General features: G+C 31.9%; 2 protein-coding genes across 2 annotated transcripts; one reads left to right on the forward strand and one right to left on the reverse strand.

The window, feature by feature from the left end:
* The first annotated feature begins 10,861 nt into the window (after positions 1–10,861).
* LOC120129046 (galactinol synthase 2-like) lies at positions 10,862–12,162 on the forward strand. Its single transcript, XM_039146652.1, has 2 exons — positions 10,862–11,286; positions 11,385–12,162. The coding sequence occupies exons 1-2, from the start codon at positions 10,957–10,959 to the stop codon at positions 12,075–12,077; spliced, it is 1,023 nt and encodes a 340-aa protein (XP_039002583.1). The 5' UTR covers positions 10,862–10,956; the 3' UTR covers positions 12,078–12,162.
* A 1,799-nt stretch (positions 12,163–13,961) lies between these two features.
* Positions 13,962–16,965, reverse strand: LOC120129047 (ADP-ribosylation factor 2-B). Its single transcript, XM_039146653.1, has 7 exons — positions 16,866–16,965; positions 16,124–16,284; positions 15,968–16,038; positions 14,697–14,816; positions 14,455–14,573; positions 14,255–14,336; positions 13,962–14,173 (listed from the first exon to the last, which is right to left on the reverse strand). The coding sequence occupies exons 2-7, from the start codon at positions 16,269–16,271 to the stop codon at positions 14,168–14,170; spliced, it is 546 nt and encodes a 181-aa protein (XP_039002584.1). The 5' UTR covers positions 16,272–16,284; positions 16,866–16,965; the 3' UTR covers positions 13,962–14,167.
* Positions 16,966–17,960: the final 995 nt, after the last annotated feature.

Genomic DNA, 17,960 nt, shown 5'->3' on the forward strand with positions numbered 1-17,960 from the left:
TCGACTCAAAAACTCACGAGCTAAAAATTATCAAGTTCAACTCGAACTCGAAATATAATATTAAAACTTGAACTCGAAAAGGCTCGAACTCAAAAAAAATTTAGAAGTTCGATTGAAGCCTAAAATTTGAGCTCAATTGAAGCGAAAGAATAGTTCGCTCTGTGCTCACCAAAAGGCTCCATGATTTTGAATGTCAAATTACCTCTATTATTTTTAGAAGTAAGTTGGGATGTTCTTCTATATTTCTTAGCCATGTGAGATTGTTTTGTTCTCATATTTTTACTATTTAAACTTTTGGGATCTTCTTCTATGTTTCTTAGCCATGTGAGATTGTTTTTTTTTTAAAAAAATTAAATCAAATGACATCATTTGTTATGATTTTTTAAGCCCCGATTTTATTTTTTGATTATAGTTATATAATTATATTTATTATTTAATATGTTTTACCTTAAATATTATGTTGTAGTTGATTTGAATCATTTTGTTTCACTTGATTTTATTGTTTTTAATTTATATATGTTATGACTTGTGATATTTTTATACCTTTTAATATTGTAAACTTAAAAAAAATGTTACATATATATTAATATTGCTTTGAATATTATGTAAAATTTTAAAAAAATATTATTTTATATAAAATCCGGTTCAACCGCGGTTGAACCAATGAACCAGTACCTTCACCGGTTCAATGCCCGGTTCGATTTTAAAAATATTGTAAATAATAGAGATGAATGATATTGGAGGCTTGATTTCAGACAAGTAAAATCACCAACTTCTAAATGTGACAATGACACATGTCATTCGAATGGTTCGACTGCTACGGACACGCAATAGATTTAATGGACCCTACGATGACGTTTTGCCACTAACCGAGGTGATTTTCCCCAAAAATTACCCTACACCTATATATTTCCTAATCAGGCACTATTCAGGCTAAATTTTCTGATCTAACACCCTTTGTAAAAAAGCGGGCCCCCTACAGTAGGGGTGTTCATTCGGTTAAAACGGTGGTCGATCGAACCGAATTAATCATAACCGAATTAACGGATTTTTTTCTTTAACCGTTAACCGAACCGGACTTTTTTATGAAAGTATTAACCGAACCGAATAAATTTCGGTTAATTTTCGAATTAACTAAAATTTTTTAGAATTTTCGAATTTAATATTTTTTTTAATTAAAAACAGTTTACAATATCTAATTAATTTGATTCAAACATTATATTAAAACAAGATATTTGTATCTATCAATTTAGTTAAAAAAACCAACAATATTGCACTTCTACAAAATAAATCAGAACAAAGTGCAGAATGCAAAACTGGAAGCATAATTCAGTATACAAACCAAGCATAATTAAGCATACAAACAGTTTACACTTTAAGTGTTGGTGCATGAAGAAGGTTGTGCTAACTACTAAGTTGTTTGTTGCAGCTGCCATACCAACCAAGATGTTCTCTATCAAGTGCAGAACAATTCATATCTTAAGAGAACATATTACCTGCACAGTGCACAACATAGAAATAAAGAGATGCAAAATTCAATTCGAACCATCAAAAACAATCCAAGGTATAAATATCAAATATATCTATTAAGTATCAACCAATGCTAAAATTATAAGTGCTAAGCTAACTCAATCTAATGTAATACAATCTTATTCAGTAAACATCATCACTTCATCAGATCTGTGCTAACTAATAACTAATATGGCTAATGAAATTAAAATGAATGTAAGGGAAGAAATTACCACAAAAAACAGTATTCAAAATACTCCTTTTGCACCAATTGAATCCTCCCAAAAAGTTTCCATTTGCACCAAAAGTTTCCTTTTGCACCAAGCATTACCCTTTGGCAGTTTTATATATTTTACATCACCATTCACCACATAACATAAAAAATGCATTTCTTCAAAAATTTCAAAGGGGAATATTGACAAGTCTTTCAAATATCATATGACTTCTTTCTGGTTTGCTTCAGCATTCTTACTTGATAGCCTAAAATATGGCATGCACCCATGTTCTACTTCAGGGGAAGAAATGACAAGCCTATTTTATCTAGCACACCCTTAATCATATATTTACCACAGCGTTAACTTACAAATGAATTGCAATAATAGTTGTCAGTCTTATATACCTGTGAATCTCCTTGAGCCACTTGTCTATACAAGTTCTGTGGAATTCATGATTACAAGGTAATATCCGCATGCTATCCCCCTCCTCATACTCCACAACGCATATGTTACATTTGATTACCAAGAAGCTAAAACAAAACCTAACATCTCTCACACCCAGGAAAATCTAAATACTTGAAATTAATAGAACAAGGAAATCGCAATCATGAAATACTGAATACCTTAAAAACCCAGAACAAGAAGGCCACCAAACAGAATCGAAACATGGAACCGAAACATTAAACAAATGAAATAAAAGAGCAAAAATCTCAAAAGCAAAAATGATATCAAATCACAAACCCTAAATCAAATAAGCGATTAAAATTTTTAAGGGAGAAGTAAACTAATCATAGAGAAAATCTAGAATTTTTAAGTTAGAAAGCTAACCTAAATCGAGATTCGAGAGAGCAGTCAGATTAGAGAGACTGAGAGTGTAACACCCCAACCCGTACCCGACCCGGATACGAGCCCGAGATGTCACATTGATATTTCAAAACCTTTATTCTTGTAAAATAACTGAACATTTGAACTTATATTAAGAAAATACGATCATATATTGTTCAATTGTGTTTGGTATAAAATTTTGAGATAAAAACGTATTTATGAACAGTGAAATATGGCATGAAGAGTATCATGAACAGTAAAACGTTCATAAAACTCGTAAAAATTTAACTGTTCATTACTATACAATTGTCATTTACATAAACACGTTTAAAACATTACAAAACGGATTAAAACATATCGAATTCAAATCTTTATTTACATGCTAACCGTTATTCTTATTACAAAATACATACTATACATTTCTTTTCTGATATGATCTTTTGAAAGGAGGAACTGACCTGTCTTGCATAACATTTTATCAATCTTCCTCTTCTCGGAACCTACGAGTGAAACAATCGCACACTATTGACTTAGTGAGGCATATAAAACATATAATAAAAATCATAATACATTTCATATATTAAATTACATACATGCCCATATACTATCATATTTCTATTCATAAAGAAATACCCTTAACATCATATACTTCATGTAATACAGTTCATATAACTAAAACATATATCATTTCCTATAACCAATACATGAATCCTGTAATTTATTCCATATAATAAATCACATATGCATATCACCTTCAGTATATTTGTTTAATCTCTTTATTAGCCCATGTACACTAGTGAGAACTTAAGGTATGTGAGTACATTGAGGTTGTGCACTATTATGCTGTCACCATAGCTCGTATAATTGTCCCTAAGGACCTATCCAGAGGTCATAAAGAACCTCGGCAACTGTCCATAGGTCCCGAATAACCTAAGTAACTGTCTATATGTTCCTTAGAACATAGGTATACTATCCATATGTCCCGAAAGTCATAGGTAATTATGTCCATATATTCCGTAGAACATAGGTAAACCCTCAACTCTTGGCATGCCAACTATACCTATAGCTCTCGTATCATATACCATGGGCATTATTTTTGTGTTTCATATGTTCATGTACTCATGTCATTTCTCTTGTGATCACATATACCTTTTCTTCTGTCACATACCACATATATGTGTAAATATCTATGTCATTTCATATAACATGTAATACATATTGCATATTCATGTAAGCATGTAGATCATGTAATATTTTCATATAGTCACATAGCTTATCTCATTTCATATTGGTCATGTCTCATTGCATATATCACATATGCATATAGGCTCACGGTTTTATCAATTATCATGTTATTTCACATATGCACTTTTATATCATATAAACCCATATCTTCTTATCACATAGCTTATTTCACATAGTTCATATCGTATAACATGTATCAAATATATATTTTCACTTATGATCATATAACTTATCATCACACATAGCTCATAGTCATATAATTGATCACACATACATACATTCACCTAGATCACATATACATAACTTATATCATATTTTTATGTATTCATGCACATATAATAATCACATAATATTTTAGAAGTTACTTCTTACCACAGTAACTCCGTCACTGGCTTATCGCAAGCCAATGTTCATTCTATAAATTAAGCACAAATTAAATTGCACTCATCTTAGCCTTACTTTGATTCGATCCTAATTCTTTGATTGTTCCAAAACTTGTTTAGGCTCAATATCTACATAAACATAAATTCTTATACGATTATCAAAAGCCTAAACCTTATAACTTGATAGTAATAACTCAAACTAGTTTAATGAACCAAAATTATATTTTTCCTTTATGGGCAAAATAGCTTCGAAATTTTCATGCATCGATGCACATTAAAAAATTGTCTTAGTGCATCGGTACACACTCATGGTGCATCGATGCACCTGCCCAGAAAATCATTGTTCATGCACGAAAATTCACTATATCAACTTAAATTCTTCATGTTTCATTCCCTTTCATATTCTTAACTCAAATATACATACTTAAACTAATTTATATCCATTTATTTCATCTTAAACCTCAAAATTTTATTCTCCATATAGAAATCAATAATCATACCAAATTTTCCATGTTATCCAAACTTAATTCTAACACTTCTAACTTCTTATTCTCATAGATGACAAGTCAAATTCATCCTCCAAATTCATTTAAACCTTCTTATTCAAAATTTCACTTCAAAATCCATTTTCTTTAATCTGTCATAACTCCTTTATCTTTTGATTTTAAGATAACTTAAGCTTTTCTTAAGCTTAGTTGTCATCTAATGATCAAAACCCAACCTTTAATTCAACAAATAATCAACAAAAGGGAAAACTCACCTTTGCCTAGCTTGGGCACGTTGGAGAAGAAGAAAGCAAATGAAGAAGAAGAGAGTTTTCATCTTACTCTCCCCCACGTGTTAATCTCTTAATAAAGGGGAGAAAATATCTTTTCTTGTCAATTGATCATTTTTCCCTTTAATTCATTGAATAATTACAAATAACTTTCCAGAAATATTCCCAAATAAATCATTGAACTATTCAACTATTCTACTTTAATCACCAAATTCTAAAATTTTACAATTTGGTCACTAACCCGTAGTTTGGGATGTTAGAGGGAGAGAGAAGGGGGAATGAGAGTTTGATGAAAGACGAAAGCTTGAGTGGTGAGAAACTGAGAATCGTGAGATGAGATAGTTTACATTTAGTTTTTAGGTTATTTTATTTAATTAAAATTGATTTGGACATTTGGGTTTTAAAATTTAAATGGGTTTTAACTTTCAAATGGATTGGGGGGTAGGTTGTCTGATGGGCTAGTTATATATATATTTAATTTGGTTAATTAACCGATTTCGAATCGAATTAACCGTTAACCGAATTCTAAAAATTTTCTTAATCGTTAACCGACCGAACTAATTCGGTGGTCGACCGAATTAACCGAACTAATTTGGTTCGGTCGGTTAACCAAATTAGTTCGAACATTTGAATACCCCTACCCTACAACGCTCTTTATGCTGATCTGGTGTCACGTGGGGTAAAGTGCGTCTCCTGCAGCGCGCCTTGTTAAACGTGTAAAAAATCCAGGTGCTAATTTTGTAAATATTTTTAAACTGTTACCTAATATGTAATTAATTTCTGTTAGAGTGATATATATGTAAAAACGCCAACTTTATCTATTTATTTTTTTTGTGATATTATTTTTAACAACAGTTAATAATGTTTATTGACTTTTAAAATTAATTGTTTAAAAATATTAAAATAAATTTTTAATTACAATTGAGAGATCAAATTAATTATTATTCACTTTTTTTAAAAAATAAATAAAAATGCAATAAAAATGAATTGAAAATGAATAAAATTCAATAAAAATATAATGTAAAGCTAAAAAATATCACTTCTTTATTTAAAATATTCTTTCTAATATTAATTTTAAAAAATATAAAATAAATATTAAATTTTAATTTTAATTTTATTAAAAATGAATAAACATTATTAACTTTTTTTTAAAAATAATAATTAATAAATAAATAATAATTCATTTGATCCCTCAATTATAATTAAAAGTTTATTTTAGTCAAGTTTATGATTATTAAACAGTCGTAGGTGTGGAAAGTTACAGGAATCGAATGAAAATCCGATCGTACAAAGTCAATAACTTAAAATTGTCTAATTGTTGTCTAAATATCAACTCAATTGTACCACGAATAAACATCCGATCAAAAAGTTGATATTTTATACTCAATCTTCACAAAACCTGTTTTGTCTCGTCATTAATTATTATTTTTTAACAACAGTTAGTAATATTTATTCATTTTTAATAAAATTAAAATTAAAATTTAATATTTAATATTTATTTTATATTTTATATTTTTTAAAAATTAATATTAGAAAGAATATTTTAAATAAAGATGTGATATTTTTAGCTTTACATTATATTTTTATTGAATTTTATTTATTTTTAATTCATTTTTATTGCATTTTTATTTATTTTTTTAAAAAAGTGAATAATAATTCATTTGATCTATCAATTGTAATTAAAAATTTATTTTAATATTTTTAAACAATTAATTTTAAAAGTCAATAAACATTATTAAATGTTGTTAAAAATAATATCAAAAAATAAATAGATAAAAAATTGGTGTTTTTACACAAATATCACCCTAACAGAAATTAATTACATATTAAGCATCACTTTTAAAATATTTACAACATTAACACTCGAATTTTTTACATGTTTAATTAGGCGCGCTGCAGGGGGCGCGTCTTACCTCACGTGGCGTAAAGCACTGTATAGAGGTGTATCTCTTTCTACAAATGATGTTAGATCAAAAAATATATCTTGAACGGTATCTGACATGAAAATATATAGGTTTAGGGTAATTTTTGAGGAAAATAGCCAATATCAGACAGTCTTCTTTAATGAATTACGTGGCGACATCGCAGTGCGTCAGGTGTGTCTGGTGCTGTTTGTCGGTTGGAGTTAGTTAAACTGTAAACAACATGAAGCGAAATCTTATTTTATTTTCGTTTGATATGATGCCACTATGATTTGGTTTTGATTTTGTTGATCAAAATAAGTTAGCATGAGGAAGTCACGTATCGTGTTAAATTATGAGATTATGTTATAAAATATACTATAATTTATTTAGTTTAATATTTTTCCTAGGCAACATAGGATTTACATATTTTCGATTTATGTACTATTTAAATTTATAGAGGATGCTTCTAAAAAATGAAAGAATATCGGTTATCATAATTTGTAAACATAAAATAAATAATTATTACTTCGGATCTAAAAATATTATGTTAGAAATTTATCGCTTGTTAATTTAGTTTCATAACTACTAACGAGAGGAAAATGCTAGAATCAAACTATAATAAATATAAAAAAAAATTAATCAGAATCTAATCATGTCAAAATATCAAGAATAAAATATTAGATGTAGAAGCATACATGAATCAATTAATAAGTTAAAATCTTTAAATCTTTTTTGTTGTTGTGATCTTCCATAAATATAGAGTTTCCTTAACTATAAATACTCTGACGAGATAAAAGTAAATATGAGATTGTCTATTTCTTAAGGACTATAACCCCTTTATATAGTTGATTTAAGAATAAATTATTTTCTATATTTATAACTCTGCACCTCGTCAAGTTATAAATACAACTTTAATAGTATTTATACTTTTATTTCCATGACACTTCTAATACCTTATAACTTTATAACATAATTGTCCACTTAATTTATGTCATATTTTATGATAACGATATATATTATAAATATGTGTCCATAATTATATATTCTAATCCAACATAAAAATGAAACAATTTATACAAAAACGACGAAAAAAATAACAAAATGAAATAGAACGATTTTGAATTAAAAAAATAACAACTTTTGGTAACTGAATAAAGTGATTTCTAACTATCTCTATCTCTATAGTTAGAAATCAATCTCATTACTTTTATTAAAAAAAATAACCTGAAATTTATCATTAATCGATGAATAGATCTTAAAATGATTTGTGGGAATATTGTATGTTACATTTTGAATAAATTAAAAATAATTATTTATTTATTAAATACAAAAGCATAAATTAGTAAATTACACATATATTAAATTTTTAATTTTAATATTTATTCATAATTTTCTTAGTCATTGATAGTGTACACACATATTAGTGTAATTGCTCGAACTCTAGTCCTCTATGAAGAATAATATTTTTTACCATTGAGACCACTCAATAAATTTATCTGTACGACAACTTTTCATTTGACATGTTTTTCGGTCATTTGATTGTTTTTTACTTATTTTTTAATGATTGATTTGACATCGCCATGATTAATAAAGATGACGTCTTTCTGTTATATTGTTGATCTTCCCTGCCTTTGACCCTTAAATTGGATTTGGATACCTGTTATGTGTTCGTGGATAGCTTTTCAAGCCGTTCAAGTATGATTTGAGGTTTGTTCGTAGTCTTTCAGTAGCTTGATTATATTTTGTGGTTCATTTGCCAATGTAATCAAATATGTTTGTATTTGTCATTGTTCGAGTTTCTTAGTTAGATTTTGATCTTTCTTTATCTAATTTTTATGTGATCTTAAATTGTTAGTTTTGTTTCAACGATTATAAAAAATTACAACAATTATATGCTTAATTTACGATTATGATTATAAATCTTTGAGATATTTTTTATTTTGAATAAAATAAGTGTATTTTCTTCCTTGCATTCGATATTTGCAATAAAAGATTGATCGGTACAGCTAAATATTTATTTCTTATATTAACAAATATAAAAATTAGTAACAGTCTCACATATGAAATTAGTGTTGAGACACATACAAATAAGACGCAATTAATTTTATATATTTAATGCTATAAGTCAATTTCATATATACAATGCGATTGTAGTGTATGATTTTATTCCTTAATAAATTTAATTAATTGTTTAAATTGTCAATGATAATGTGATTTGTTGAATTTCTTAAAATAAAGCAAAAATAAAAACCAAACTTAATTGTCGCAACCGTCTTTCGGTTGTGCCCCGGAATGGGCTTCGACTTGAAATAATTGGGTTGGAGTCGCCACCGACCACTTTAAAACGAATTTAGGTGGGTCGGACACCATCTTACCTGATCTGCGTTGTACCAGAAACGTGTCGGGTTCGGGAGTCGATTACGGTCAAGGAAGGATTAGCACCCTTGAACCGTCCTTTCGGTACCAATTAATTTACCGGTTGTCTTTATTTGCGAAAATTTAAATTTAAATTTAAATTTAAAAAAACTCAATTCAAATTACTTACCTTTGATTTGGTTGGAATTCTTCTAAAAAAATGTTAGATTAAAAACAATACATAAATATTAAATAAATCAAAGAAAAAAACATAAAATAATAATAACAATAAATCAAAAGGAAAAAAAATAAAAATAAAAATAAATTAATAAATGAATCAAAGGAAAAAAATGAATAATTAAAAATTTAAGGGACCAAAATAAAATGAAAAAAATGTGAAGGAATAATATGAAATAAAAACAAATTGATGAATCAAAATGTTACCAAAGATTGCACCTTTCACATGTAATTATCCCATATTTACCAAATTGGACTTTTCCACTTTTAAAGCCGAAGTTATTCCATGCGTATAGGTTTAATAAAAACCAAATTACATTCAGGCCTTGTTCCTTGCGCCGTTTATCTACTTTCCCATCTCCCTCTTTCTTTGCTTAGATATTTAGGAAACTAATCAGGAAAACCGAGGCCACCATGCACGACCAGCTCTTGATCCGAACTTTCGATTCCTTCTCGGGTCTGCTCCTGTTTGTCATCGGGTTCTTGTTGTTCATGGTCTCTTTCATTGAGGACATGGATTCCCAATCGTTCTTCGCCAAAGGTTGCACCTTTATGCATGTTTTCATGGCCGTGTGGCGGTTCTGGTTCGAGAGAAGAGTGGAGGATTTGGCTTCTGACGCGGTTAGGCAAACAATTGGTGATAATTTATTGGCTCTTTTCGGGGTTTTCTCCACTGTAAGTTTTTCCCTGAATCACCCTAGTTATTTTTCTTTTTTCGTTTCCATTTCGAATCTGCTGCCCCTGGTCCCCCTGAGTGTTTGATTACATGTATTTATAGTGCGAATAGATCCTATTTTTATGAATCCTATCTACACTGAACTTGTTTGTTTGTTGTGGTTGCGTGACGTTGGCGTGCTCTCCTTGTGCCGAAGGATTCGGAGTTGGCAGCGTGTGGCCGTGAAAAACGGAGGTTGGCTTGGGATGAAGGCATGCGGCGTTGGGGCAGCTTAGGTTCAACGTTGGGAAGCTAATTTCAGGTCCCATGTGGACCAGTAGCTTTGTAATAATCTTGGGCCGAATATTCAAGCCTGCAACATGTAATGAAAAACAAATTAATAGTAATAAACATATGCCATATAGTTATAATATATAGTATGTGTATATTATGTAATATAATACACATAGCATATACTATAAATAATAACGCATAAATCATGTAGATGCCACATGGACGAAAATAAGTGTCTACATTAATAACATTAAAAATTGATTTTGAGAAAGGTGTATTTTTATATTTTTAAAAGTAATACCATAAAATATTTAATTAATTGTATTTTATTAATGAAGAGTTCACAATTAGAACACAAAATAATAAAATAATTTTTCTTTTTTTTCTTTTTGGTGGGCCAACGCGTTTTATAGATTGCTATATAAACACCACCTCGCCACCTCCGTCTCCCACATCAAGCAACAACTGATCTCACTTTTCCAACAACACTCATTTTCCTTCAAACCAAACACTCAACTAAAAACACCCATAGCTTACCCTTTTACCATTTAAGCAAAACATGGCTCCTAACATCACCAGTACCAAAGCTGCCACTCTCACCGTCACCAAGGCTCCAGTCCCTCCCAAAAGGGCTTACGTTACGTTCTTGGCAGGGAACGGAGACTACGTGAAGGGCGTGATGGGTTTAGCCAAGGGACTCAGGAAGGTTAAGAGCAAGTATCCACTTGTGGTGGCACATTTGCCCGACGTCCCAGAGGATCACAGGAAGATACTTGTGGATCAGGGTTGTATACTTAAGGAGATCAAGCCTGTGTATCCACCTGAGAACCAGACCCAGTTTGCCATGGCCTACTATGTAATCAACTACTCCAAGCTACGTATCTGGGAGGTATAAATAAATATCAATATCTTTGCATGTTCTATTTGAGAATTTCAGTTTAAATGAATCATTTTCATACTAATTTTATCTACTTGTACAATCCGTAGTTTGTGGAGTATTCCAAGATGATTTACTTGGATGGAGATATCCAAGTGTTTGATAACATTGATCACTTGTTCGACATGGAGGATGGTTACTTTTATGCTGTTATGGATTGCTTCTGTGAGAAAACCTGGAGCCACACCCCACAGTACAAGATTGGCTACTGCCAGCAGTGCCCCGATAAGGTCCACTGGCCTTCCAAGCTCGGTCCTAAGCCTCCACTTTACTTCAACGCTGGCATGTTTGTATATGAACCCAGCCTATCTGTGTACGAGGACCTCTTGACCACTCTCAAAGTCACCCCTCCTACCCCTTTTGCGGAGCAGGATTACCTGAACATGTTCTTTAGGGATATTTATAGGCCCATTCCGCCCATTTACAACCTGGTCCTGGCCATGCTATGGCGCCACCCGGATAACATTGAGATAGAAAAGGCCAAGGTCGTTCACTACTGTGCGGCTGGCTCCAAACCATGGAGGTATAACGGCAAAGAACAAAACATGGACATGGAACATATTAAGATGCTGGTGGCAAAATGGTGGGATATATACAATGATGAATCGCTTGACTACAAAAATGTTGTGGCCACTGGCGAAGCAGAAGCTGATGAGGATGAGCATGCAGGCCTGCAACAACTTTTCGCAGCGTTGCCAAAAGCTGGTGTTGTTCGTTATATTAACGCCCCATCAGCCGCTTAATGTTTGTGGCCTTGATTTGGTGGGGATATTTATTATCAATACTATAGTACAATATACAATTGAGGGAGTGTAATTGGGTAAATGTGATAGTTTCTTCTTTCTAGTTTGTATTTGATCTGTCCTTACATTTTTTAAAGGGACAGACATGTACATAAGGACTATTATATGCTGGCCTTATGGATTCTTTATTTAGTTGTATTTATAAACGTCTTGAATTTTATATAAAAGTGGATGTTTTCTATAACGTTGTTTAGCATCATACAAACAGTCTTAGTATTTGCAAGGAGAGAAGAAACGTTATATTTTTCAATAAAAAAACATGAAAACAAACACACCGATTTAGCTTACTTAAAATAGACAAACGAAGGAACGATATAAGCAACAGAGGCTTAAAGCTAACAAAACCAACAAAATGGGCCGACACCATTGACACCATCAGCAGGATGAGGGCAATAACGCAAACATTATTAATCCACTCTTTACGCTAGAGAAAAAAGACAACTGATGCGAGACAGAAGCGGGGCCGACGAGTGGTTGTGGTGACCAACTACCCAACGGCCTCCATGTGCACTTCAAAGAAGCTTTAAGAACTTCAAGAAACACAATCTGCAGAAACTGGTTTAGTTAGTTGCCGGTGTTCGTTTCAAAATCCCAACAGTTGATGAAGAGATATGTAGATGATAAGAGTGTCGGGTGAACTGTTCCTGAACTATTCGTATAATGTTCGTTTATTTATTAAGTTAAACAAATGAGTATGAACAAAATTTTTATATTCAATTAATAAATTAACGAACACAAATAGATGTATATTCAGTTCGTTTATGTTCACGAACAAGCTTGTTTATAAGCTCATTGTCTATTTTTTTTTTATATTTTGAATATTAGTGAAATTACATACTAAATTGAATATATGACGAAATTCAAAGTTTAAACTATGAATCCTAAGAAGTATAAACATTAGTTGTGTAGTTTTATCATTTTCTTTATTGGAACAAAAAAAAACTTTTCCCATCGCTCTCTTTTCTCTTTTATTCTAAACGAACATGTTCGCGAAAGATAAACTAACGTTAAACGAAATGTTTGCGAACAATAAACGAACATGTTCACGAACACTAAACAAACATATTCGCGAACATTTAAATGAATTCGCAAACATTAAATAAACTAAAACGAACACCTTCGAAAAAAATAACCAAATACGAACACGATACTAAAAAAATTAAACTAATATGAATACCTTCAAAAAATAAATAAACGAACATGAACAACCTTATTTATTCGTTTAATCTCGTTTCATTTACCCCATACAGAGAAGGCTACATAACATAAGAGATGCTTAAAAGGAATGGTTCTTACAACTTAGAAATGAAACAAATGAATCGCCTGACAATTTTAACTTACAGGGTAAATAATCACCGAACTAACTATTACCTCCTTTTTACTTTAATCACCAAATTATATCTTTTTTTTCACAAAATTCTCACTGATACTATTTTTTTTTCTATTTTAATCAACTAGCATTAAAAACTTAACGTCGCCTATCCAAGAATTGAATCACAATCAATCCTAAAAAAGGATCTTCCACAGAAAGTGAAAAATTCCATACATGACATGTCACTCTCTGATTCATGTGATTTTCCATACCTTGTACATCATATTGGAAACGAATTTTAGTTGTGATGTGTTCTATATCTACGTGACTAATCTCACACTTATGCATGATGAAAGTAGAACATTTGCATTTCGTTTAACTAAACAAATGAAACGGAAGATCGAGAATGAAAGTTGCAACAATTGAAAGCCAGAACAGACAGCGCACTTGCAGCTTTCTGAGCTAGCGACCATAATTGGGAATTCATAAAATGTTACTAAGAAACGTCAGACAAACTCTGAGAACAATGGATTCCATCTACAAAGCAGGCAGACAGGCAGGCAGTCAAAATGCCCGTTTCTAACACAATCTCGGTACATTTCTTGTAAAAGAAAAACCCAATACCCGAACATCTCATTATAAAAAATAAAAAATATACATATTCAAATTCAAAATCCACAAAGATTGATGCCCCAGATGTGCATGTCACTGATCCATCTCAAGCCTGTAAAAAATAGAATGAACAGAAGCATGAATTAGACAAGAACCATATCAACAACGGGCTCACAAATCAGACTGAACCTACCTTGCTAGCTATGTTGTTGGAGAGCCAGTCCAATCCCTCATACAGCCCTTCACCAGAGGTAGCACATGTACTCTGGATATACCTGTGGTTCCCAAAGATAATAAATCATCAAATTCTTTCAAAAAATAGAAGAGATTCTTCAGAACAAAACGGATCAATCTGGAAATAAACAAAAAGGGAACAAGTTGATTATAAAGTACCAGTGGCGCTGACGGAGGGAATGAAGGCCAAGCTTATCAGTGATCTCAGCAGCATTCATAGCATTTGGTAAATCTTGCTTGTTTGCAAATACAAGCAGCACAGCATCCCTCAGCTCATCCTACACATTATAAGAAACAAAACCAATAGAGCCATATAGTTTCTCTTCTCTTCTCTCATTAATGGAAGTTTCACCTAAATAGAGCAAACAAAACCAATAAAGTGCAAAGAAGCAAAATGGCACCTCATTTAGCATACGGTGAAGCTCATCCCTGGCCTCAACCACACGATCACGATCATTGCTATCAACAACAAAGATCAGCCCCTGGGTATTTTGGAAGTAGTGCCTCCACAATGGTCGGATCTGGAAGTGCCCATAAAAGCGATCAGAATATGACGAGCTATCAAACTTCAGATATTTCACTCTTAATTTGAAGAATGGGTAAATGCAACAACCAGAGAAAAGCAGGCAGCAATTTTCAGGAAATAAAAAAAACTGTACATGATTACAATGAAGAAATATTGTTGGTTGCACTATATATTGAATATAGAATTGTTCCTGAAGACAGATTTAGCTTGGCATTAATCACAATTTGCACAGTTCGGCAAATCATCAACACGATTCATATAGGTAATTAAAAAGAAGCACTTTCATAAACATTGTAGTTAGAACTAAACAAGTTTGAATGAATAGAGGTAACAATATATAGATAAACAAATACATAAGCATTGTTATATATATGCCATGATGCAGATAGCCTCCATCTTATAGCCAAAGGAAAAACTTGGAATACAAGATAGCACAAGTAAATATAGCACAAGACCGTCCATATGCACTCAAAATCATCTGCAATCATAATGCATTGGATAAAATAAAACAACATACTCATGCAGTAAAAAAATCAAAGCCTTCTATTAATATTCACAAATAAATCAATATATCAAACAGTTTTCTACTGTGTTGATGTAGGAATATAAAATCCCAGCAAACAAATGAAAATTAAACAAAATTGCAAGTAAAATACACAAATAAGCATGTTATGTTTCTCATGAAATAAATAGCCTTCCTCATCCAGTGAAGAGGATATCAATAAGGCAGAAGCAATTCATATAGCTTATGAATATGTTTTGTGCTGACGAATGGCAATCTAACCAGAACAGGACCGTCCATAAGCACACCAGATAGAAAATACAATAAAGGCAAGAAGCCAAATAATGTGTCAGCCACAACACATATAGGCTGTCCTCATAACACCAAAGGATAAACTAGAGAGACAAGGTGGCAGTAGTAGATGTAGCTCATGATTATCTTATATGCTGGTGATGGATTATGCCATTAGCATAAGACTGTCCATTAGCACATCAAACAGTTGAAACAGCAAGATTATTATACAGTTGAATAAATGGCAAAATGACATGTTCCATCAAGCAGTAAGACCCGAGAAAACAATGAATGGTAAAATATTGGTATTTATGGTTAAATCCGCAACATTTTTTGAGTTCCTGTTGTATTACCTTGTCCTGACCACCAACATCCCAAACAGTAAAGCTAATGTTCTTATATTCCACAGTCTCCACATTAAACCCTGGGTGAGTTAGCAATAAGTATTGATATCTATAAACAGAAAAAAAAACATAGTACTTGAAGAAAATTCAACACTAAGAACACACCGATTGTGGGAATGGTGGTGACAATCTCTCCGAGCTTCAGCTTGTACAATATGGTAGTCTTACCAGCAGCATCAAGACCCACCATAAGAATTCGCATCTCTTTCTTGGCAAACAGGCGACTGAACAACTTAGCAAAAGAAAGCCCCATCCTTGTATTATGGCTGAGGGGGAAAAGAACATAAGAGAAGATCCATCCCAGCTTATTTGACCAATAAACAAAATGGAAAATGGAACAAAATAATATTTGACATATAATAGAAACCATCCCGCAATTTTCATATAAGACAGATGCATGTCATTTCCTAAATCGAAGTGACGGATAACATTAACAACAATTTATTTGACGGGATAAGAACAAGTAAAACACAGGCTATGAATCAGCTAGAACACCGTATCATATCGAATGAAATGATAAAATTATAACTCTAGGCAAACAAAACAAGTAGATATTGTAGAAATCTAATACTAGTAGCATATAATATTTCAAGGAAATCAAGATCCGAGCCAAAATAAAAGCAGATCTAACAAAACCCAGATCCAGATCTGGATCCGGGATCAAATAGCAGAAGACCCATCAGCAGAAATCAACGAAAAAAAGACTTTTATTAAATAGATACACAGAAATGGAATCTAAACAACAGAAAAAGAAAATGAAACGTGAACACATAAAAAAGAGAGTGGAGATAAATTAGAAATATGATGTATAATAAGAAGGCAAGGAAGAGAGAGACTTGTACAGTACATGGCGAGAGATTGAAAGAGCTGAGAGGGTGACCAGAAAGAGAATCTAAAGACGAAAGGAAACTGAACCTTGCAATCAAATGAATGAAGAGAGTAACATACATCAATGAGATTTGATTTTATTATGAAGATTTCAGACGGCCTTCTTCACGGCTTTGGGTTTTGTTTGGGCTTAAAATTACAAGTTAGGAATGGTTACAGACAATATCCTAATCTAAGCTATGTCGAGGCTCCGGCCCAAAGCCTTCTTACCACTACTATTTTTCTCTTTTTAAATTTATTTTATCTTTAATTATTTATATTTATATAATAATTATTTTATATATTATTAGTATATATTTAATTAGTGTGAATTTTATAATATTTAATTACTTAAATATTAATTTAATTGATTTCATTGAAATGATATAAATTTGAATAGAGAAAATAACCTCAGTGACCAAAAATCTCAGATAATATACGATTTTGACCAACTTTTTTTGAATTTACGAAAATGACCAACAAAATCGCAATGCGATCTCTAATTCGCATTGCGATCTCCACTATCGCAAATTCGCGTTGCATTTCGCGTTGCGATAGTTGAAAATCGCGTTGCGATTTTCCATTTCGCGTTGCGATAGTCAACAGTTGTCGTTGCGATTTTCTAAATTCGTTGCGATTTTTCAAATTCATTGCGATAGTCTACAGTTGTTGTTGCGATAGTCTACAGTTGTCATTGTGATAGTTAAAAAAAAGATTTTGTTTCTTAAGAATTTTCTCTAAAAAGATAGTATCCGCGCGGACGTGTCGAAGACACGTATGACCACGACCACGACCACGACCACGACCACGACCACGACCACGACCACGACCCGAGACGAGACGGCGGCGGCGGCGGCGCGCGAGAGTCCCCCTTGTTCTCTATCACTCAACAAGGAAGTGGGAAAGCCAAGCCTTAAATACCATTCCTAATAGTGTTTCCAATACTATGTGGGATTTGAGCATTACCAACACTTGTTCCCAATACTATGTGGGATTGAGCCTTAAATAATGATATTATTTTTGAATGTTTTGCTTAAAATTGCAATAATCGCGATTGATTGTAGATTGACTTTTA

This window comes from Hibiscus syriacus, unplaced genomic scaffold (assembly GCF_006381635.1).
Source record: "Hibiscus syriacus cultivar Baekdansim isolate YM2019G1 unplaced genomic scaffold, ASM638163v2 tig00110482_pilon, whole genome shotgun sequence".
NCBI lineage: Eukaryota > Viridiplantae > Streptophyta > Magnoliopsida > Malvales > Malvaceae > Hibiscus > Hibiscus syriacus.